Source organism: Mustela putorius, unplaced genomic scaffold, assembly GCF_011764305.1.
Source record: "Mustela putorius furo isolate JIRA1106 unplaced genomic scaffold, ASM1176430v1.1 tig00003899_pilon_pilon_pilon, whole genome shotgun sequence".
Lineage (NCBI taxonomy): Eukaryota > Metazoa > Chordata > Mammalia > Carnivora > Mustelidae > Mustela > Mustela putorius.
The window spans coordinates 17704250-17729138 of NW_025422048.1; the positions used below are offsets into that span (position 1 = coordinate 17704250).

Sequence of the window (24889 nt, forward strand, 5' to 3'; positions counted from 1 at the left end):
TGAACAGGGGACCCCGCTGTCACCCGAGTAACACAGAACAAGTCCAGCTGCTGATTGCCCGGTGGGCCCTCACAACTAGATGGAAGGAATCAAGCACTAGGCCTCTGGTCCCCCTCCCCCCCCCCCAGGAGGCCTTCAGGATTTGGCAGCACTTTGGCCCTTGAGGAAGACCAGAAATCACGTGACTTAGAAGTCCAGAGCAGAAAAGTGCCCTTTGAATCACAACATCAACTTCGCCTTCTTACAAACAGAGAGCTGAGTCCAGGAGCCAGCCGTGAGTGAGTGGCAGAGCCGAGACAAGAACCCTGGTCTCTAGACCACCCCCCCCTGGCCCCCCACCCCCGCTGCCCCGGGCCCATGCTCCGCCAGCTCTCCCTGCCGCCCTCCCCAACTCCAGCAACCAAACAGATGTCTGGAAGTGCACTGCTCAGTATGCAAGCCAGGCTGACCTTTGTGCTCCCAGAATCCTCCACCTTTCGTGGAAACCATGGAAGTACAGTTCTGGAAAAATAATGGAAAGCAAAGCACACTGTGGAGATACTCAGAAGCCCGAATCAGCTTGCGGAGTGCTCCGCATCTTCCAAGTACTGAATCCCAAATACAGGCACCCACGTAGAAATTCAGCTTGTTTAAGAAATTCAGGGAAGCCAAACCTAGGACCTGACAACCCAGCCAGTTCTTCTCCTCTTTGCCCGCCCTCCCCTACTCTGTGCCCCTGCCCTGAGCTCCAAAATAGGGCTGATTCTAAAGTGTTAGGATCTTTGTTATTCAGTTCCTGAGAAGAACTGGCTTCTGGGAGGTGGGCCTGGCCCAGGACTGCAAGAGGCCTTGGAACTTCCTGCCAAGGCCCAGGCCTAGCCTCAGCAGAACAGGGCTCCCGGGACACACACAGGAAAAATTCCCTCTTCTTAGCAGGGAGGCTCTGCACCCCAGGAAGTGTCCTCAGAGACTTGTGGGGTCCCCGGCTCCCCTCAAAGACATTTCCTTCCACTTCCAGGAGCCCTGATATAGGAAGAGAGATTCATTTCTTTTTCTTACAGCATGAGGTGGGTGGAGGAAAAGCTTGTAAAAGCGAATATCTTCCAGCAAGCTCTTTTGTGGATTCATTACTGATCTCCAAGAAACTGGGCTTTCCGACACCACCCTGACCCTCCCGGTGCTCTGCAGCTACCAATTCGCATCTTTCCCGGAGAAGTCAGAGTGCTGTGTATGTATGTTCCTTTTCATGACCTGAAAGAGTGAACCCCGATTTCCCCCTGTACTGGTTGCCTTTCCTCCCTGCATTTCTACCCGAAGCACTGGCCCAGGTTCCAATCCCAGAAACTCCAAGTAGTTGTTGGGGGCAAGAACGTGTGACCCACCTATTCCAGAACTGTTTTCCCAGGGACCCCCCCAGAATGCCATTATTTAAGAGTGTGAGGGCAGGGGGTTCATTATATGGCACCGGGAGGAGAGCCACCTACTGGCCCAAAGAGGCTGACTGCTGTGGGTAGCCCAGAAGAAAAGGTGGGGACAGCCAGCAAGCTGAGCTGGGGGCCACCCCCAGGGTTTCTCCCTCCTCTAGCTCACACCGTTACCCATGCTGAAGAGGGAGGGAGCAGGCAGGTCCTACAAGCCTGGGGGCAAGGGGAGTTGGGGAGCTCTTACGGAAGCCAAGATGTCTACCTTCTAAGCTGCTGTGCCTGACTCTTTTTACACAAGTTCATCAGTTAGGATGTCCCTCTGGAGCCCTAGGACAGGTGGAATGCCCGAAATGAAGGATTCTCCCAAACCTTTCCTGCCTGGAGCCAGCCAAAGGTCCCCCACTGTCCCAGGTAGGTTTGGGGGCACACGGAAGTCCAGCGGAAACTGAAGCACGGAGCGAGCTAAGGGCAGGGGGCACAGCTGTGAGGTTGCCTGAGAAGGACCCCTTCCTTACGTGGCCTGTGACTGACACAGTGGGCACATCCGAGCTCAGGGCAGCAGGTAAACACCGTGGGCAAAATGGCCCAAGGATCAGGAGGGGCTAATAATTATCTGAGGGCTGCCCAGCACAGATATGATAGATTTTCAGACCAATACTTGCTGCTTCACTGCACAAGACGGACCAAATGTTCTGAGGGAGATCCTGGGAGATCCTGTCCCTGAGGGACTTGCCCCCAGCCCCCTACTTGTCTCACTCTCCTCCCTTCCCTCAGCGCCGACAGCCAGCGCTGCTCTGGAACGTTGCTGTCCCCCCTCCCCATGTTCCCTTTGCAGACAGCAAGCCCCACCTGGTCTATCAGATAGGAACAGTCTGCGTGCGTTTGGGGACCTTGTCCTGAAGGGACAGCCCCTCTTTCCTTGTTCATCCTTCCACCTGTGGTTCCTGCAGCCAAAAAGAGCCTTTTAACCTCAGGGCTTGAGGATGGTCTGTACCTGCTTATTAGAGGAGATGGTGTCCGTGTCAGGGAATGGGTTGGATGGTGCCTGATCTGGGTCCAAACTTAGGGGCTCTGCTGTGTGACCTGGGGCAAACGTCTTTCCCTCTCTGGGCCTCGGTTTCCTCATTTACCCTATCATCTTGGATTCGATGGCTCCACTCTGATGTAGTATTTAGTCATGGATCTCTCCTTCACTAAACCGTATTGGAGTGAAGCCTTCCTATAGGCACAGGGCTGGATGCCAGGGATTCAGCCAGAAGAGAGGAGTAAGGGTGAGTCTCTGCTCTGAAAAAGCTCAGATTCCCATTCTGTAACGTGTTTTTTTTTTTTTTTCTCATGCTTTTCCTTCATGCTGACTTACCTTTTCAGAAAATGCCCCCGCTTCCGCTGGAGAATGGAAATTGCCAAAGAGAGAGGGAAAAGGTCCAATTTGCGCCTTTGCTATTTTAGGGGAGGTTGAAATTACCAGCCAAAGCGGAGTGATGCGCTCACTGGAGTGACCTCCGCTCCCCAAGACAGGAGAAAACCTAGGTCCTCTGCTTGTGAAGTGGCTCGAGCTCTTAGGCGTGAGGCATTATTACATAAATTCAAGCTCGCTGCCGATCCTTAGTACCCTGAGTTGCCTGAAGGGGGGAATGGCACTGCCTGCGTGTGCAGCCCGGGCGCTCGGGCCGCCGCTGCAACCGGAGCGAGGAGCGCCCGCCCGCACCACCTGTCCCCGCCGGCATTCCAGAGTAGAGGCCGAATTGGCAGCGAGCCGGCCCGGATCAGTCGCCGCCTCAGTCCGCGCGGGCCCTCCTAGGGGTGTGTCTCGCGGCTTCAACTCCCAGCCGTTCCTGGACGAGCCCCTAAAGGCGTCTTCCTCCCTGGCGGGAGCCGCGCGCACCCCTCTCTTCGCGCTGCTGCCCCGAGGCCGCCGCAGGCGGATGCACGACCTCAGGAGACGCTGGGACCTGGGCTCCCTCTGCCGGGCCCTGCTCACTCGGGGCCTGGCCGCCCTGGGCCACTCGCTGAAGCACGTGCTCGGTGCGATCTTCTCCAAGATTTTCGGCCCCCTAGCCAGGTACGTTTTAGGCGAAAGCGGGACTCGCGCTCCCGGGCCGGGGCGCGCAGGAGCCGTGCGGGGAGGGAAGGCAGCCGCGAGGGGAAGGGAAGGGCGCAAAGTTCCCGCTGGCCGGCGGCGGCCAGGCTCGGGGGCTCCGGAGGGGCGCGGCGCGCCTTCGGCCACACTGCGGCTCCCTCCCCGCTGTTCCGCGGGCAACGGCAGCGCAGCGTCTCCGCTCGCTAGTCGGGCTGCCGGCGGACTCGTCCGCCCCGGGGGAGCTCCGAACGCCCGGCTCGGAGCTCGCTCGAGGCGGCCTCCAAGGTGGGCAACCCGGCGCGGGCAAGAGCGGGGCTTCGGGGCGCACGGGGAGGGAGCCCGCTAGTCGGGCCGGCGGGGAGGCAGCGGCGTGCGCGCCCAGGGGACTGGGCACTAGCGCCGGCGAGAGTCCGGTGGGCGAAGCGGGATGGGGCTGGGAACCACGGAGAGTGGAGCGGGACGCGCGGGGGCTCGTACCGGGGGTGTGAGTTGGGGAGTGGGGCGACCGGGCCAGGCGGCGTCCCGTGGGGACTAGACCCCCGCGACGCGGCTCCGGCTAGCTCCGGCGCGGGGAGAGGGCAGGCGGCGGGCGGGAAGGAGTCAGGGGGGAGGGGGGTGTGCGGCAGGAGCCACAGCGCTGAGCCTGCCGGGAAGGAAGGAAGCGGGGAAGGGCGCCGCCGCCGCTGCCGCCGCCGCCGCCGCGGTGGAGTACTCGGTGTGGAGGGGAGGGGGCAAGGGGGCGCAACGGCGGCGCCGGGGGGAGGGGGCGGTGCGGGCGCACGGCGAGCGCGGGCTGAGCTGCGGGCTTGACGTAACGATCTTGGGTTTCCCCCAGCGTCGGGAACATGGATGAGAAATCCAACAAGCTGCTGCTGGCTTTGGTGATGCTCTTCCTATTTGCCGTGATCGTCCTCCAGTACGTGTGCCCCGGCACAGAATGCCAGCTCCTCCGCCTGCAGGCATTCAGCTCCCCGATGCCGGACCCGTACCGCTCGGAGGATGAGAGCTCCGCCAGGTTCGTGCCCCGTTACAATTTCAGCCGCGGCGACCTCCTGCGCAAGGTAGACTTCGACATCAAGGGCGATGACCTGATCGTGTTCCTGCACATTCAGAAGACCGGAGGCACCACTTTCGGCCGCCACCTGGTGCGCAATATCCAGCTGGAGCAGCCGTGCGAGTGCCGCGTGGGTCAGAAGAAATGCACTTGCCACCGGCCGGGTAAGCGGGAGACCTGGCTCTTCTCCAGGTTCTCCACGGGCTGGAGCTGCGGGCTGCACGCCGACTGGACCGAGCTCACCAGCTGCGTGCCCGCCGTGGTGGACGGCAAGCGCGACGCCAGACTGCGACCGTCCAGGTGAGTGCGCCGCGCCCGGAGCCGAGCCGGGCCCTGGAGCGCGGGAGCGGACCTGGGCCCGGGCGGGCGGAGGGCGGGGAGGCGCGGCTGGTCGCTGGCGGCGCCCCAGTGCGCACCTCGGGGGGGTGGGGGGGCCCTGCGGGTGCGCCGGCACTGGGCGGGCGCCAGACTCCTTGGCGCGCACGCTCATGGCGCCGTGGCAGCCGCAGGAAGCCTGTCCGCTGCGGCCCGGGACGGCTAGTCTGTCGGCTGGTTGGCCTGCTTGGTGGCTGGGAGAGCGTGCGGTGGGGGCGGGGGGGAGTGGCTGGGAGGCCCCGATCGAGCGCCCCCCCGCCACGGCCGCCGCCGGGACAGGGTACCGCACGCGGACTCCGCACTGGAGCGCCGGAAAGAACCGGTCTCTGTGTGTGAAGTCCCTGAGTCCCTCCTGTCTTCTCTCTTTTTTTCTCTGCACCCCGGTTCCAAAGCCTCCTTTCTGCCCTTTCTTCCTTTTCCCGCTCCCGCATTCTCCTGCTTTTCTCTCTTTCTCTTGCTCCAGTTACCTGTCGGTCCCTGGCGGCTCGCTCTTGCCTTCTCCCTCTCTTCTCCCTTTGCTTCTCGCTCTCTTTTACCCTTCCGGATTTTTCTCTCTTTGCTTGACTTTTGCCACTCTCCTCCTTCCTGTCCTCTGCCTCTGCTCTCCCTGGGCGAGTGGGTGTCCCTCTGCGGCTGTTTGGGGACACCCAGAGAGAGCTGATGGGACCCAGCTTAACGCTCCCCACTACCGGCAGCACTCTTTGCGAGTGCGCGGGGAGTGTGGGGGGGGGGGCACCGTGCGTACAGAAGGGCGGGCTGGGACGGTGCCCTGACCCTGTGTGTGGTTCGCTCTTGAGAAACCTCCAGATGTACAAACCCTGAGACCCAGCGTGGGGGCCCGGCAGCCCCCGCGCCGAGGACCCGGGGCTGATGCGGAAAATGGTGATTTATGAAGAGGCTGTAGTCAGTTGCTTTTGAAGGTAGAGCATTTTCCTTCATGCAGCCTCAATGCCCGGTTGCTGGAGGTCATGGAGTGCCATAAAAAGGGGAAGGGGAGAAGGGCCTGATGGGCTGGAGTTGCTCTGGCCGGGGCTCCCAATATGCCACTGTCCCTGAAACAAATCAGGGCTGGAGCAGGGAGTCCAGGGAATGGACGGGATGAGTCTGATTGCCCTGGAGCCTCTGGAAGTGTCTTTAGGCAGGCAAGGACAGGGCTGTGCTCTCTGCCTCTCTATCAGGCGACCACAGGCGCCCTCCAGGCCGCTGTTGACAGCAGCTGCCTACCTGGACAGGCTTCTAACTCTTACCCCTCATTGCTAGCAGCTCCTCCCTGTGCCTTGGACAAGGAAGTGCCTTGCAAGGGGGACAGGAATTCCTGGAATACAAAAGGCTTTGCAGTTTCTTCCTTCTAGAGGGAGGCAAATGGAGCCCTTTGACTCTCTTGGTCACCCATGCTCCCATTCCTTTCCCTCAGTTTACCGTGGCCTTTCCTGAAGGCTGGGATTCTGGCAGAATCTGTTGAATATTCATTGCCTTTACAGCCCTAAGGGATTTTTTTTTCTCCTCATCCTAAAAGAACCTTGGCTCCAGGAAGGGTCGCCTCAGTCCATTGTGAGAACTGTGTAAGTCATTGTCACCATAAGATACTGGGGTTTAAAAAGATCCCAAACAAGTTGGCAGCATTGAAAATAATCTCCATTTGCCGTTGGGGCTTGTAGGTGTTGAGTTCCACAGGACGTGTGTACCTTTGAAAATCCTTCTGGACATGTAGGTCTGGGTGTGACGCAGTCTCTAGACACACCTTATAAATGGAGCCCCGATTATGTATTTGGTGGCCCCTATCCTCTGGCAGATTCCCTCAGAAATTTTCCATAAGATAACCAGGACCCTCAAGGGGACAGTTCGCCCTCTTGGATGGTCCCAACTCGAAGCAACATGATCTGACATGAAATGAGATTTTACTTGGTCGAAAAAGGGTGATACTACAGTGCCATCTAGTCTAATCAAGGAAGAAGCACTTTTTAGAGTCGGAGTTACCGGATCTTACACCATTTACACAAATGAAATAAAATTTGCTAGAGAAACACATTGTCACCCTAAAGGCATTATTTTATTTCATTAAGTTCCACCCAACCTCCAGAAACCTTCCTCTTGAAGAATAGTGGTAGCTTGAGGGTTCCAGAATCTTCCAGGGCGTTGATACTTTTCCGCCTTCAGGACAAGTTCAGTGAGTCCTGATAATCTAGAAGAGGGAAGGTATACGTGAAGTGTGTGTGAGTTAGAATGTGCATGTGTGTGAGTGTGTGTGGTGAAAAATGAGACACGGGGGCAGCAGGGCCGCATGGGGGTGAGGAGCCCACCCCGGGAGATGAGAGTTAGCCATGCGGGGTTCCCGTGTGGAGCGGCCTTCCGGGCCAGCTGGTGGTCTCTGTGCTCCACTGAACCGAGGGGAACAGAGGGCTCTGCCTGTTTGGCCTGAGAGTCCTGACACCTGGGCCTCGGCGCCAGGCTGTCCATGAACCAGCTGTGTGACCTTGGACCAGAGCCTGTCCAGGCCTTGAATACATGGAGCATGCGTTCCAGTGTCTGATGAGCTTTCACATCCCTTTATCTCTGGTATTTCACCATAAACTTGCAATATCTTTGGGGAGAGGGTGGAGTGGGCAAAAGTATCCCCACTTATCAGATGAGAGTGAAGGCCAAAGGGGCCGCCAGCCTTTCTCAAGGTCGTCGAGCTCTGGAGGGGCCCTGCAGGAATCTTGCTCCAGTTCTTTCTGGTCCGTTCACAGCGCCTCGGTGCAGGGGGTCCTGGCCCCAAGCATAGAGAGGCCGTTCATGTTAGTAACGCTCACAGAGGGAACCCTGGGTACACGCGGACTGATGGATAGTGGTACCATCCACACCGTCCCCTGTTTCAGTCACGCTATCCATGTGGGTTTGGACGCGGGATCAGACCTGGGTTGCCACACCCCTGGGGAGAAGGGATTTCCAGCTCCCTGAGGCTCTCTGCTCCCCGGGGCGGCGGTGGGGGGGGTGGGCATGGGGTCTCGTGGCTGGGGTGGTAGAAGGGCCTCTGGCTGCCATGTTGGAAATCCCCATGAAGCCCCACAGGATGGGAGCAGGCTTGGGGGCCTGGTGTATAAGCCACAGTAGGAGAGCCCCGCGGCAACAAGGGCCACATTCTGACTCACAGCCATCTAGGCCATTGTGGCTGCAAGCCAAGACCCTGAATCCTGCTCCCAGTGCTCCTTTGGCCATGCTTGCCTGCCTCTGCTGATGGCCGCCAGCTCGGGCAATACGTAACTGCTGAATAGAAATGACTGTGAGCGCGTTGCCTGGTGAGGACAAAGACAGAGAATGCTGGGCTGGCAAAAGGTTCAAGTTGTTTATTGAGAGTATTTCTTAAAAAAAAAAAAAAGAAAAAGAAACTAGAAATTGCATTTCATGCATCTGTCTGCCAATATGTTGTTTGGGGTCAGAGAAGGGTCCTGTTCATTCTAGAACTTCTAAGACCATTTTTTGAAAATGTATCAAAACATTCTTGCTTACCAGCTGTTAAAACTCCCGAATTCTGCAGGCTTTTCTCAGGCCAAATTCCCTCTGTTTGTAGCCAACTCTGGAGCACCACTCGGTCTGTGGGAGGAATTCTGAATTGGGCACAGAGAACGTGCACGGGCCTCATTTTTCTTTGCCAGGTACCGTGCCGGCTGGCACACACAGGTGGCACCGGCCGGGTTCCATGGCTCTACAGGTCAGAGGCTCTGGGCATGATATTCCTGTTGCATCCTAGACTTTCCGTGTCTCTGAATTTTCCAGCAGCCATACGGAAGAGTAATTAATTGTCATCTGAAATCCAGTAGGCTATCACTGACAGGAAAGGACTAAAAGGCTGTTCAATGGGGAAAAGCTTCTTTCTCTTTCCCTTCCTTTTTAAAAGGGGGCTATTTTGAATGCGCTCCACCTTCGCAGGAAAGCCCACGGTGCCTCTGCCCACTCACAGCTCAGGTGGCCCGCTTCCCTTCCTTCCCAGCTGGGCTTCGGCGATGAGGCGGGCTGACAGGCCCGGCTGTGGGCCACCGGGCTCTCACAGGGGTGGCTTCTCGGCCCAGCCTGCGTTTCTTCAGCTGCCTTTGAGAGAAGCTGCTCTACTCTCCCACCTGTTTCTCAGGAGACGGGGAGACACTCGCTGTCACATCTGTGGAACTTGAGCAGGATTCGTTAGCATGGCCACGTGGATGGCAGACATGTTGGAATCCTGACAGAATGCTCAGTTCTCAGGTGGCCGCCTGGGTGGCTCAGTGGGTTAAGTGTCTGCCTTTGGCTCAGGTCATGATCTCAGGGTCCTTCTCCCTCTGTCCCCTCACCCCCGTGCTCTCTCCCTGTGCCCCTATGCTCTCTCACTCTCTCAAATAAATAAATAAAATTAATTTTTTTAAAAAAACCTCTCGGTTCTCTGGGTTGTGTAAAAGGCTCCTCAGAATTAGCACTTCTCAATCGTAATTTTAGAGCCGTGGTGTTATGCGGCAAGAAGAATGTCAGCTTGTCTTTTATAGATATTTGTCGTCAAGTTCGGTGGTATGAAGTGACATTGAAGATTAGTCACCTTTTCCGTCGTTATTCATTAAACAAAATTTTGTGAGACTGCCCATTATCTTCCAGGGAAGGTGCGTCATTCTTTCTCTCCAAGAGCTTAGCACAGAACAAAGTAATTTGGTATTTTAGACATTTAACAAAGGAGATGTCTTTTGTTTGGAAAGGATCTGAATATCAAGGATGTTGTTAGAATGTCACACCTTTGCAGGAATATAGTGAAACAGAGAGAAAAGTCCATCTGTTTATGTGGAAGTTCATGTCTAATCGGCAAACTCTGAAGAATCGTGAGCTCTGCACAGTGCTAGCAGTTAGGGGTAATTAGAGCCTATACAAAGCCGGAAAAGGCAGGGTCACCATCTTCATCCTCAAGTCCGTGAAGTTTAGAGGGCAAAGTGCAGAACTGTGGGTCAGAGTGGGGATGAGGCTTGTGATTTGGGCCAGGTCCATCCCCCTCTGTAGAATAGGAGATTTAACCAGGAAGCCATCTCAGGCCTATTCCTTCCTAAGGAATGAGGAACAAGACAGAAAAAGGAGAGATGTATTCAGGAAGACATCTGGGAATAGGTGGTTTGTATTTAGAAGAGAAGAGGCATTGTGGGCAGGCATGGCGTTCTCCTGGCATCATGCAGTTCAGTGGCCTCACCTAGACAGGACTGGCCAGAACTGAGAAGGTCATGGTTGGGAGGTAGGTGGGGAGAGGCCTCATGGTCAAGGTCCTGGGATGGCAATGAGGTTGAACCCCGGTGGGTCGGAGAAGCACTTGGATGAAAGGCATGTAAGAAATACAAAAGGAATTGAGGGCTGGAGTCCAGCTGAACGCGCCTCCCTGACTTCTAGGCTGGAGTGGAGGTGGTACCAGTGATCAGATCAGAGTGGTCCACAAGGGGATCTAGTTTGGGCGGGGTGGGCACTATGCTAAAGAGTTGTGACTGGTCTGTGTTGCCTGGATGTGTCGTGGCCAGGGATCCTGGGAAGGGAAATCCATCTGGGGCTGATTAGGATTTAGTTGTGTAAGTGGGAGTCTGTTGAACTCAGTTACTCTGCTTTCACAATCGGCATTATTATTTAAATGATAGCCAAGGACAAGGATGTTTGAAGAGAGGAAAAGATAGACAGTTATGACTGCATAAAAACGAGAACTGTTCATCTGTCAAAAAGTAGCCAAAATGAAACGGCATATTGTCAAATTGATGACAATAGGCATAACAAATAAAACACACAAAAAAGTGACATCTGGGGCACCTGGGTGGCTCAGTGGGTTAAGCCGCTGCCTTCGGCTCAGGTCATGATCTCAGGGTCCTGGGGTCGAGTCCCGCATCGGGCTCTCTGCTCAGCAGGGAGCCTGCTTCCTCCTCTCTCTCTCTGCCTGCCTCTCTGCCTACTTGTGATCTCTCTCTGTCAAATAAATAAATAAAATCTTAAAAAAAAAAGTGACATCTTTTCTGTATAAGGGACTCCTACAAATTGATTAGAAAAGCAAAGGATAGGAAAAGACAAGTTATAACAGGGGACCCACAACTAGTTTACAGACGTGGAATAACTGTGTAGTCCCACTGGGATTGAAGTTATGCAACTTTAAGTCATTAAGTGTTGGAAAACCTTTTGCCTCTCTAATTAGCCCTGATTTAAAAACAAACAAACAAAATAATAAAAAAAAAAAAACCTCAACATATATCACCACCACCATCAATTCCATAATTCTCATACATTGTTAGTGGCCTTTTAAATTTGAACAATTCTTCTGGAAATAAATTAGGTAACATAAATGGAGATCATTAAAAATATTTCTTTCTTTGACCCATAATTTCTTTTCCAGGATGTTACTGAAAATCATAGTCATATACATGTTTTTCATTCACTCACTTATTCATTTTTTTCACTTTTTAATTCAACAAATATTTACTGAGTGTCCGCTATCACTGGGCTATGTGCTGGGGGCCCTGTTGTGTGTTCCTGCCCTCATGGAGTGCGGAAGATAGAAATGAAGCCAACAATTAGCGACTTAAAATTGTGAGAAATGCCATTGCAGGGGGCGGGGAGTACAGGGTGATATAAAGGTACACTGGGAGGCTGGCTGGAGTTCTTTGTAAGTGCATGAAATTGGAAAAATCTGGACATCCACATGGAGAAGAATCTCAGTACATCCACTTGAAGGATTATTAGAAAATCATTTAAATATATTTTCAGAGGGTATGGAAAATTGTTAGCGATTTAAAGCTAAGGGGAAAAGAGACAGTTATAGACCCAGTATAACTATAGCTATGTTAGAGAGAGGGATTGGGGAGAGGCAGACGCACACACACACACACACACACACACACACACACACAATCTTCCCAGCCTTCCAAATCTAAGCGTAAAGTACAAGGAATGAGGGGCGCCTGGGTGGCTCAGTGGGTTAAAACCTTTGCCTTCGGCTCAGGTCATGATCCCAGGGTCCTGGGATCGAGCCCTGCATCAGGCTCTCTGCTCAGCGGGGAGCCTGCTTCCCCTTCTCTCTCTGCCTGCCTGTCTGCCTACTTGTGACCTCTATCTGTCAAATAAATAAATGAAATCTTATTAAAAAAATACAAGGAATGAAAGAAAAATACCAGGATATTAGTAAATCAATTCGTGATTTATTCTTATTCTTTTTAAAAAAGATTTTATTCGTTTGTTTGACAGAGAGAGCACATGAGCGAGCACACAAGCAGGGAGAGCAGCAGGCAGGCAGAGGGAGAGGGAGAAGCAGGCTCCCCGATGAGCAAGGAGCCTGTTGAGGGACTCGATCTCAGGACCCTAGGATTATGACCTGAGCCGAAGGCAGACATTTAACCAACTGAGCCACCCAGGCGCCCCGACTGAGTCTTATTCGGCTTCTCTGAAGGTTTTGCATTTCGTTTATGAGTATGCACTACTTTTATAATCAAAGTGAACATTAACAGTTTTTAAAATGATGTTTTATCATGGCTGTGATAAATTATACTCATGTCAACTTTTTGGTTCCTGAAGACCATGGCTGACTATCTCATTAGCTTCTTGATATCTGGGGAGTTCTTTTTCTTTTTAAATTTAATTTATTTATTTGAGAGACAGAGAGAGCACTGGGAGAGGAGAGAGGGAAAGAGGCAGAGAGGGAAGGGTAGGACAAGCAGACTCTCTGCTGAGCAGGGAGCCAGCTGTGGGGCTCCATCCCAGGACCCAGAGATCATGACCTGAGCCCAAGGCAGACGCATAACTGGCAGAGCTACCCATGCGCCCCGGTATCTGGGGGAGTTCTTAATAAACTCTCAGACTGAAAGGCAGAGATGACACGTCAGGAATCAGCTGTTGGTTTTTTTGATGAGTGACTGTTCTCCTATGCCAAAGAAACCATGGAATGCTTATACTCATACATTATGGAGATGTTTGAGTCTATTGCTATTGTTTCTTCTCTGTTTAAAAGTTCAGTGGAACAGGAAATTAATAATGGCAGGCAGTTGGAAATAATAAGACTTGCTCAGCTCGGCCAGAACTCCCCCAAGACAGCCTGGACTTTGAGCGGACACCAGAGCGAGCTAATGGTCTGGCTAGAAGAGTCAAGACTTATGGCCATTTCTAAACAGCCACAACTGAGAGCTTAGGTCAGTTGGTGCTCGTGTTGCCCTCATTCTGGAAAGAAAGGGAGTGCACTCAGCTGGGGCAGCCTCCTCCCAGAGCAGTTTTCCTTCATGACAGCATCGCTCCCCATTAACTACGAATTACACGATGCTTATAAATTAATTCATAGAGTTATGAATTAAATTTATAAATTATGCATTAAGTTGCTTAGAACACTTCATTCCTCAACTGCTCTGGGTATCTGAGGGGCTACTAGATACAGTGAGGTGAATAATCTGATTCTTGAAACTCTGTTGGAACTTCTATTCTTGGTACTCGTTATTTTGACTGTGTAAGGAACGTGCTTCACCGTGGAAAAGCTAATATCGGCATTCCATGACAAATAAGATCTCTAGTCAATGAGTTTAGGGGAAAGAAAAAAGTATGGGTGGGAATGTTCTCTTTTCCCTTAGAGCATAATGATGAATCCAACTAATGGTTTATAGCTTCTAATACAATACCATTGTAAGCTTACAGAAATATTTGTCTAACTTTAGTGAAATATTTATTGGCAAAAGAGCTGTTCTAGTTTTACTTGGTATTGGACTTCACAGATTATTCTGTTGGTCTTATTGCATCCCATTTGTTATTTCTGCCATTTTGCCTCTAAGAACAGTGTTGAAGACTTTGACATATTTCAGAGCATTACACTAAATAAATCTGTCTTGCACATTCCACTGTGCTTTTTCTGGAATATTATAAATATTCAAATATAGGCACACTTGCAAATTCAAAATAAAATTCAATACATGCAAATTCTGCATAAACTCCATATTTATAACTTAGCAGTAGTTATGAACTTGTTATCCTATGATATAAATGTATCAAATAGCAGCTCATGGGAATTACCAATAAATATATTTTTCTGATTAAACTGTGGATTCTTTTTTAGTCACAATTTCAGCTTCAATTCTGGGATATATTATAAGAGAATAATTTGCACTTCATTTGCTCTGAATTGTCAAGAATCATGTTCTTCCCCAATGTAAATGTCTGCAAAAAGGACTTCTTATTCAGTTTGATTGCTTTTTATATTTTACTAGCAGAGATACCCTAGTGAGCCTAAGAGAATTGGTCTGTTTCTTGTGAAGAGTTTAGTTCTGATGAATCACTTCCATGCACTTTTCTGAAGGAATACAGAGCAACTGAAATGTGTAATGCATTGATTTACATCAAATGGATTAGACCTGTGTGCACCATTCCTTGCATTAATTGACTTTCTCCCATAACTGTACTAATAAAGACAAGTCTTCAGTATAGTACCAGCTCCAGTTCACTGATGGAAATCATTGAGCTTGTGCTAACTTCCCACAGGAGAATGACTGCAAGCAAAGAGTATTTAGAAATTGACTAGGGTGAACAGGTTACAGCCAGGAAACTCAGAGATACTTTAAAAAAGTCCTTTGATCCTGGCAGCCAGCTTCTCTGTTGTTACAATAAATAGAACCTGACTAAACTCACCAGTTGAACGACACAGATTATCACACTGGAGGAGAATACAAAATTGACCTCTGTGCTGTGTATAAGAGACAAAGGTAAAACATAAGAATACAGGTAGGACTGGAATGGATATACTATGCAAATACTAACCAGAAAGAAGCTGAAGTAGTTAAACAGATATCAGACAAATAGACTGAAGCAAAACTTTTACTGGGGTCAACAGGATCACTGAATAATGGCAAAAAGTTCCACTTTTCAGATAGTTCTAAACTCATATGCACCTAATACCATTGTTTTAAAATATAGAAAGCAAAAACTGATGGGGCTATAAGGAGACATTGTAAAATCTGCTAACCTCTTTCAGAAATTGACAGATGAAACAAACACAAAAATGGGTAAGCATACAGAAGATTTGGTTAACAAGCTCAGTGCAGTGGACCTGCACCCAATTAGAAGAATGTACTTTCTTCTCAAGCACATATGGAACGCTTGTAAAAATAGACCATATACTAAGCTGTAAAGTTAGTCTGGAAAAACTTCAGTGAGTAAATATCTTACAGACCATATTATCTGCCCAGGCAGTGCTTAGTCACTGTATGTTGTAACCAGTCAGGCAGGAACAAGGGATCAGACTCTATCTGAGTGCATGAGAAGCAACATTAGTAGTCTGATATATGTGGAAGTATTGCCAGTCCTTCACCAACCACATCAGGTTTCCTAATTCACATGCAAGAGTGTAGAACTCCAATACTTTGGCCAAGAGAAGTGCTGGAAAGTGATGGTTTGACTCAGGTAACTTGGCCTGACTTACCCCGAAGACCTGTTAAGGTTTTGGGGTACTTATTAAGCCAGGCCCTATGCCAGGGGCAGAGCATGGATTTTTCTCATTTAATCCTCAAAACAATCCTGTAAGGTAGATGTTTTAAAAACCCATTTAAAGATGAAAATAACAGAATTGGACCCAAAACTACCCAGCTAGCCAATATTGGAGCTGGCAGCTAAAATCAGGTGGGCCATGTGGCCTATCTGATATGTTTTAATGTTCACTAAATTTGCAGACAAATCTCCAAAAGTCTGTACTTGGTTTTTGGCTGTGTCTACTATATGAGCTAAGTAAAATGGAGACCTGTTAACTGATTTTTTTAAGCATCTTTAAAAAGCTCAGTAAAAATTACTCTGTAAGGGTGAATTCTGCAGCTCTCTTTTGCCCCTTCTTAAATAAGGATTCAGATATCCAACAATTTAAAAAAAGGTAGATGTCCAAGATATTGCAAATGCAAATGAAAAATCGACACAGATTTACACAGAAGAATGTTGTTTAAGAGGAAATTTAAAAAGAAAGGAGTTACATTAGTGGAAAAAATTTTTTTTTCAGATAAGGAAAATGAGGACCTTAACTGTATTTTAATTTATGCCCCATGTGGACTTAAAATACGGTGTGCGCACTCTATAAGATTTGTAAGAGGCCAAAGCATCTTTGTCCTTCTGGAATGTTGGCAGTTGGTTCATTAGCAATGTCAGTTGCACTGCTCTGACCGCAGCCTGTTTCTATAAACAAGCATTTTTTTTTGTTTTTGTTTGTTTGTTTGTTTGTTTTACCTGCATTTGGTCTGTATAGACACAGCCTTTGGAGGGTAGTGTGAATGAGTTTGGCTAGATCAGTTCATACAGTCCTGAAACAGGAGGAGCTAGTCAAATAAAGACACTTTCTCCAAAACCAAGTGATGAATCCTGAAGCCTGTTCTTATCCCTGGGGCTCATCTTGAAGAGAGGAGTCTTCTCTCTCTTTCAGAAAAGGTGGCTTTGGAAAAGAAAACATGTAAGTTAGTGTAGGCCTTCCAGCCTGGCATACATTAATGTGGGTGGCCAAGAAATTGGGTTGGAGGCATTGGAAACATGGGAAAAAGGCACCCACAATAACCAGAGATCAGTGTGACCTTGGAATGGTGGCCATCTCTGCAGATACCTCACTGTTAAGATTTTGCTAAGTAGAAGATTAACTGGCATGACAATACCTAAGGTTAGAAAATGGAGCCTACTTCGTAGATACGCTAGAGGCAGGACTAATTATTATTTTCATGATTGGTTTTGCTGAGGGTGGTACAGAATCTTGTAGGAGCAGAATAGGTCAACTCCAACTCATGTTGAAATGAAACACACTGGGGTGAACAGTACCTTAGTAGGCTATTTAGGAAAAGTCACTTCAACACAAATTTTAATGGACACATAGAAAGAATGTTACACATAAACACACCGTAAGATTAACGAAAGACAATTTCTTGAAGATGTTGACTATGGTTCTGAAGCAAGGTATTTTTAAAAATATTTTGTTACTGAACAAAATGGCCTGTGCATATTTCTTCTTTTAGGTAAGGATCCATGCTTAGCATCTACCACTCTTAGTTTGTTCTTTGTGACTTGGAAGCAAAGCAAAGGATAAAAAAGATACCATTTTAGTGTTAGTATAGCTTTTTACAATCTTCTGGCAGCTTTTGTATTTATCACCATATGGGTGTACATTAAATCTGCATATCTCCCTCTCATTTATATGTTTATGAAGTTATAAAGACATACACATGTGCACACAAAGTAATTAAGCAAGTGATATGTGTTTGACAATGTTTGGTGACTTAATGCCAATTAGAGGGGGGTTAAAAAAAAACCTTGCTTTTCTAATCCAATTGCTTCCATGCTTTTTGGTTTATGCACTTAAGGACAGAATCCATTTAAAGTGCAGAAATTTGCATACATGCAGGTTTGAGTGAGATTTCTATTTATTCCAGATGGCCTTGAAAAATTATTACCGAGGGCCTTAGAGACCTGGATGTCACGAGATCCATTAGGATGAGATTGAAATCACACTTGGGTTTGCAGCAGTTTCTCCTCTATGAGAGGGGGTATACTTTTGACATGGGGTGGCTGGGGGTGCGGGGGCTAAAGGTATGTATGTGACTGAGCTAGACTGTTCAGTGAAGCCAAATGAGCTCAGCTCAGCTCAAGGAGGGAGTCCTGTGTCACAGGACTGTAGGAAAGTGGTTCGTGATTTTCCAGAGTTCAGCTAAAAGCTAAGTGAAAGGCTGCATATGGGATTTGCATGCATGAAAGCGAGCAGTAACTTCGACAGTCTCTCCCCTTTTAAAAAATATGGTTGGATTAGAATGAGCATGACTGTGATGCTCCCCGTTGAATGCCATTTTTTGTTTTGCTTTTCAAGCATGGTGATGTAACCACTATTCATTGTAGGCAGTTCATAGGTCCCAGCATCTAGGGACAGGGTGTGGGGTCTCAGGTTGTGAACTTTGGCCGGGAATATCTTCTCTAGAGAATGTCGCAGAGGTCAGGTTTCCATGACAGCAGCAGGCAGGCCAGGGACCACGAAAATCCAGCTCTTCTGGTTTGCTGGGGTCTGATTCTGGGATGCAGCTCTTTCTGGTTAACAGAGAGGAGCTCTTATATGTAGTGAGCTTGCTAAGAAGGCGAGATCTGAGTGCCACAAAGCTCGAGGTATGCACAGCTCTATTATTTGGCTGTTGGTCTCTGAATCTCTTAGCACAAGAAACCTAGAAGGAAGAAGGTGAATGTTCTCCCACAATTTCAAGCAGGTAGAAATGTTCACGAAATGGTAGAAGTTCCAACTGAAACATTGGAAGCTCCAGTTGGGTCTGAGGAAGAGACATACTATTGGGGGGATAAAGATAAATTATTGCCATAATTAAATGGCAGGTTGCCTCTTAATGATTTAGACCTCCCCTTCCCAGATATAGCTTTGGGAACTATCAGTTGCACCCACATCGGCTTCAGGGCCCTAGAAGGACGCAGTGGTGCCGTGCACATTGCCAGCTTTAATAGTAACCCCGTAGGTCTAGGGGCCACTGGTGGCTGTCAACTTGGAATTCTGGGACACCATGGTTCTGCTGGATTAGGGATGAGAGCTGGTTTGGGGTGCCTCTAATCATTCAGCATAATTCACTCAAGATTCATCCAAGCTGTTGCCTGTGTCAACAGTTCGTTCTTTTTTTATTGCTGAAGAATCTTCCATGGCAAGTACGAAGACCAGTTTGTTTAACTCCCACCTGTTGAAGGACATCTGGGCTGATTCTAATTTTTGGCTATCACAAATAAAGCTGCTATAAACGTTCGTGTATAGGCTTTTGTGGAATGATCCGTGTTCATTTCTCTAGGATAAAAGCTCAAGAATGCAATTCCAGGGTCCTTTGATAATTATGTGTTTAGTTTTATGAGAAACTGCCAAACTGTTTTTATGGAAGGACTATATATGGTTTCACATTCCCAGCAGCCTTGCATGGTTGATCCCATTTTTCCCTATCCTTGCCAGCGTTTGGTGTTGTCACTATTTTTTATTTTAGCCATTCTGATAGGTGTGTAGTAATATCTCATTGTGGTTTTAATTTACCTTTCCCTGGTGGCTGATGATGTTCAGCATCCTTTCACAGGCTGACTAGCTATCTGGGCATCCTCTTTGATGGAATGCCTGTTCACGCTATTTGCATGTTTTCTGATGGGATTCTTTTTTCTTTAAGTATTGAGTTTTGAGTGTTATTTATATATTCTGTATATTAGTCTTTTGTCAGATGCATTGTTTGCAGATATTTTCTCTATGTCCATTGTCTGCCTTTCGTCTTCTTCACATGGCATGAGATAGAGCAAAATTTTCTTCTTTTTTTTTTTTTTAAGAGACAGAGTGCGCATGTCAGTAGGGAGGGGAGGAACAAAGGGAGGGAGAGAGAGAGAGAGAGAGAGAATCTTAAGCAGGCTCCACACCCAGTGTGGACCCCAGTGGGGGAGGGGGCTTGATCTCATGACCGTGAGATCACGACCTGAGCTGAAATCAAGAGTTGGCTGAGTAACAGGCTGAGCCACCCAGAAGCCCAGGCACAGCAAAATTTCTAATTTTGATGAGGTCCAATCTGTCAATTTTTCCTTTTATGGATCATGATTTGGTGTCAAATTTGCCTAGCCCTAGATCTTGAAGATTTTCTCCTGTGTTTTTTCTAAAGACTTTATAGTTTTAATTTTTTACCTTTAAGTCTATGATAACATTTTAAAGCTATTTTCTTACTTAGATACAGTTCAGGCATCGAAATATTCACACTTGTAAAGCACACAGTCCAGTGGTTTTTAATATATTCAGAAAGTTGTGAGATCATTGCCGCCGGTAAATTCCACCCATTAGCAGTCACTGTCCATTCTTCCCTTCCCCAGCCGTCTTATGGGTGTGATATGGCACCTTATTGTGGTTTTGATTTGCATATTCCTCAAAGGTTATGATGTTATGCATGTTTTCATGTGTGTATTGCCCATTTGAATGTCTTTTTTGGAGAAATGTCTATTCAGATACTTTGCCATTATTAATTTTGTTTTTTTTTTCTCTCTATAGTATTGAGTTAGGTGTTCTTTATAGAGTCTAGATTCAAGTTTCCTATCATATATATGTATTGCAAGTATTTTCCTCTCAGTGAGTCATCTCTTCATGTTCATTGAAGCATGAAAGTTTTAAATTTTCATGAAATCCAATTTAACTGTTCTTTGTTTTGTCTCTTATGAAGGCTTTGCCTGACCTGAGACCTTGAAGATTTACCCCAATATTTGTCTAGGAGTTTTATAGTTTTATCTCTTAAAGTCCATGAGCTATTTTGAATTATTTTTTAATCCATATTTTAAGATGGGGACCCAACTTCATTCTTCTCCAGGTGGATATCAGTTGTCCCAACATCATTAGTTGAAAAGACTTTTTTCTTTATTGAATTGCCTTGGTACTTTTGTTGAAAATCAATTGACCATCAGTTTATGGATTTATTTTTTATATTCTTTTTTTTTTTAAAGATTTTATTTATTTATTTGTCAGAGAGAGAGCGAGCGAAAGCAAGCACAGGCAGACAGAGTGGAAGGCAGAGTCAGAGGGAGAAGCAGGCTCCCCGTGGAGCAAGGAGCCCGACGTGGGACTCGATCCCAGGACGCTGGGATCATGACCTGAGCCGAAGGCAGCTGCTCAACCAACTGAGCCACCCAGGCGTCCCTATTTTTTATATTCTTAATTACATTTTATTCACCTATATAGTCATTTAAAAAAAGATTTTATTTTTAATTAATCTCTACATCCAACATGGGATTTGAACTTTACAACCCTGAGATCAAGAGTCACACCCTCCACCGACTGAACCAGCCAGACACTCTCCATTATGGTTTTAAAAGATGGTTTTAATGTCCTTTCTTTCATTCTTGATTTTATTAATTGACTCTTTTATTCTTGGTCAATCTAGGTTATGATTTGTCAATTTTGTTGATCTTTTCAAAGAACCAACTTTTGGCTTCATTGATTTTCTCCATTCTTTTTAACTCTCAATTCCCACTGCAATCTATAATATTTCTTTTTTCTTCTGCTTTTTTGGTTTAGTATACTTTTTCTTTTCCAGTGTCTTGTTGTGGAAAATTAAGTTATTGATTGAGACCTTTTAGTCTCTCTCTCTTTTTTTACATTTACAGCTATAAAATATTCTCTAAGAGTGGCTTTGGTTGCATCCTTAAGTTTGGTATGTTTTGTCTTATTTTAATCTATCTGAAAGGTTTCCTAATTTCTCTTGTGCTTTCTTCTTTGGACAATTGTTTCTTTAAGAGTGCATTGTTTGAGGGGCGCCTGGGTGGCTCAGTGGGTTAAAGCCTCTGCCTTTGGCTCAGGTCGTGATCTCAGGGTCCTGGGGTCAAGCCCCACATCAGGCTCTCTGCTCAGCAGGGAGCCTGCTTCCTCCTCTCTCTCTGCCTGCCTCTCTGCCTGCCTCTCTGCCTACTTATGATCTGTCTGTCAAATAAATAAATAAAATCTTTTAAAAAAAAGAGTGCATTGGGGCACCTGGGTGGCTCAGTGGGTTAAGCCTCTCCCTTCGGCTCAGGTCATGATCCCAGGGTCCTGGGATCGAGCCCCACATCGGGCTCTCTGCTCAGCGGGGAGCCTGCTTCCTCCTCTCTCTCTCTCTGCCTGCCTCTCTGCCTACGTGTGGTCTCTGTCTGTCGGATAAATAAATAAAATCTTTAAAAAGAAAAGAAAAGAAAAAAAAGAGTGCATTGTTTGATTCCCACATATTTATGAATATCCTAGATATCCTCTTTAAATTATTTATAATTTCATTCCACTGTGGTCAGAGAACATACGCTATGCAGTTCAGTCTTTTAAAATATACCAAGAAGAGTTTTATGGCCTACCATATGGTCTGTACTAGAGATTGCTCTGTGGACATTTGAGAAGGCTATGTTCTGTTGGTGGTGGACTATTCTATAGATGTCGCTAAGTCTTGGTTTATTGTACTGCTCAAGACTTCTGTGTCCTTGTTGCTGTTTTTGTACTTGTTCTAGTCATTTTTGAAATTGGGGCATTGGGGCGCCTGGGTGACTTGGTTGGTTGGGCAACTGCCTTTGGCTCGGGTCATGATCCTGGAGTCCTGGGATTGAGTCCCACATCGGGCTCCCTGCTTGGCAGGGAGTCTGCTTCTCCCACTGACCTCTCTTCTCTCATGCTCTCTCTCAAGTAAATAAATAAAATCTTAAAAAAAAAAAAAAGAAATTGGGGCATTGAAGTCTCCAGCTATTATTATTGAATTTTCTATTTCTCTTTCTAATTCTGTTTTTGCTTCATGTTTTTTTGGGTTCTGTTATTAACTGCATGTATATTTATGATTGTTATGTTCTCCTGATGTGTTGCTCCTTTTATCATTATAAAAATTTCTTCTTTATCTCTAGTAACATTTATTAAAGTTGGTTTTCTGTAATATTAATATAGTCATTCCATATTTCTTATTGTTCCTGTTTCTATAATATATGTCTTTTTCTCCTTTTTTGTTCAGATTATTTCTTTGAATGCAATGCATGTTTCCTGTGAACAACATATTTTTGGATCTTGTTTTTTTAAATCCATCTGATGATCTATGCTTTTTTTTTTTTAAAGCAATCTCTATACCCTATGTGGGGCTCAAACTCATGACCCCAAGATCAAGAGTTGGATTCTCTACCAGCTGTGCCAGCCAGGCCCCCATGTCTGTGCCTTTTGATTGGATTGTTCTGTTCATTAATATTATTGATAGCTCATTCCAAGTCTCTCATTCTATTTTTATTTATTTTTTAAAAATATTTTATTTACTTATTTGAGCTAGAGAGAGAGTAAGGGCCAGGAGACCGAGGGAGAGGGAGGAGCAGGCTCTCCACTGAACAGGGAGCTTGATGTGGAGCTTGATCCCCAGAACCCTGAGATCATGACCTGACCCAAAGGCAGACACTTAACTGACTGAGCCACTCAGGTGCCCCTGTCATTTTATTTTTAATTCTGCGTATCTCATATCTTTTTTTTTTGCTATTTCTCTTTTCCTCCTTTACTGCTTTCTGATGTATTAGGTTACTGTTTTCTAATATAACATTTCAATTCCTTTAATGATTTTGCACTGTAATTTTGTTGTAATTTTTTTAGCATATGCTCTAGGGCTTAATCTGTACATTATAACTTTTCAGAATCTACTTGATATTTGTAATACATTATAGTTAGAAATGTTTCTAGAAATATTTCCCTCAATCTATTCCTTCTTCTCTCTTTTTGTGCTATTATTGTTATAAAATTTACATCTGTATTTTACAAAGCTGGCAGTACATTATTGTTCTTAACCATAAATAATTTTGAAGTGCACTTGGGAATAATTCTACTGTTGTTGGGTGGAGTTCATTAAGTCCTGCTGTTGGGTCAATGTTGATTAGGTCTTTGTGGTTGAAGGTATCATGGAGATTTTGTATATCCTTGTCGATTTTCTGTATAATGGTTCTTTCAGTTGTTGAGAGAGGTGTTAGAATCCCTAACCATAATTATAGATTTGTCTGTTTTCTCCTTTCACTTCCATCAGTTTTGGCTTTCTATATTTTGCAGCTCTGTTGTTTGTTACAGACAGATTTGGGGTTGCTACGTGTTCTGGGTCAACTGACTCTTCTATCATTATGTAATGTCCTCCCTTCAGTTTGGGTTATTTTCTTTGTCCCAAGGTCTATTTTCTCCAAAGCGAACATAGCCACTTACACTTTCTCCCGACTGATGTGTGCATGAGTACATGATATGTCTTTCTGTCTACCTGTCAGTGCCTTCTAACACTTATTTTAGAGTATTTTATGGATACATTAAAATAGCATATCTATTATCTATTATTATCTACTATTATTATCTATCAATGTTATCTAAAATAACATATGTTATTACTTGGAGGGATAGAGAGAAATGTGTACCCACCCAGAACTATAAGTAGGCACAGTTCACCTGTTTCTGTTCGCTCCAATGGCCTGGTGGGCTATTGAAGGCATCGAGGCTGTGGGTTGCACATACCTAATTTGAGTGCGGTAATCCCCTATTACTAAGTCAACTTCTCTGTACATCGAGTGTTGTAGTGACTCCGTTTTCTTTATTTCCAGGGATCAGACTCTTGAAGTCCAAGTATTTTTAATTAAATAGGCCCCCACCTTTATCTTATTTTGGTTGTGTCCATCTCTCCTTTTCCTTTCTCTTTGGAGGTGTTTGGTTTCGGGAGAGTTGGGTCGTTGTGGGATCTGGACATTTCTGCCTGCTGTCACAAGTTCAGCAGGAAAAGAAATGAAAAACTGTCTTGCACTAAGATGTAGGACTGGTAACACTGCCCCTTTTGACTAGGATGGACTCCTTCTCATTAACTAGTGCATTCTGTATGTAGTGAATGCCTCCTGTGTGCCAGGCGCTGGGTCAGGTGTTGGGACAACAGAGCCGATGGTGTCTGCTTAGACAAGTGAGGGGTGACCAGTAGACAAATAGGGTGAGGGGCACTGTGATTAAGCTGAGCACAAGTCGCCATGAGGATGAAGAGGAGGTGACATCCAGGCTGCTGCGTCCCCAAGGCTCCACAGCCAGGCAGGGCACAGGGGAAAACCCAACAACGCAGCACAATGAAAAGCGCAGCTCCAAGAACATGTAAGGCTTGCACTTAGGGGCTGGGATGAAAATGGTGACCTCGGAATTAGAGAAGCCAGGGCTCATGGAAGCCTTGTAGGGCATGGAGCATATTTGGGACTTTATCCTGAATGCCATCAGTCAAATGGAGGAGTAATGTGATCTGATTTGTGTCTTAACTCGTCGCCTGGGCTCCTGTGTGGACAGAGGACAGGAGAGGGCTGAGAAAATGGCAGGGAACCCAGTTAGAAGCTGTGGAAGTCTAGGGCAGATGGGGTGATGGCTGGGCTAGGGGCACGTGGAAAGGTGAATGGTTTCAGGAATATCTGGGAGGGAGAACAAAGAAAGAATGTGTGACTGAAAGGTGTGGCTCGTGGGGAGTGAGAGAGTGTTGTTAATATCAGAATGTGTCGCTTGACTTAAAA

At 47.0% G+C, this 24889-nt stretch overlaps 1 protein-coding gene across 4 annotated transcripts in view; it reads left to right on the forward strand.

Moving 5' to 3' along the window:
- The first annotated feature begins 3019 nt into the window (after positions 1-3019).
- HS6ST2 (heparan sulfate 6-O-sulfotransferase 2) overlaps positions 3020-24889 on the forward strand; it is a 279181-nt gene continuing 257311 nt past the window's right edge. Inside the window, exons 1-2 of one of the 4 annotated variants that reach the window (XM_045068108.1) lie at positions 3020-3465; positions 4319-4837. In XM_045068108.1, coding sequence (XP_044924043.1) covers positions 3038-3465; positions 4319-4837 — 947 coding nt within the window. In that variant the 5' untranslated portion in view covers positions 3020-3037. Of the gene's footprint in view, positions 3466-4125; positions 4199-4318; positions 4838-24889 lie in introns of those variants that run through there. The other 3 variants (XM_045068109.1, XM_045068110.1, XM_045068111.1) reach the window with 3 other exon arrangements.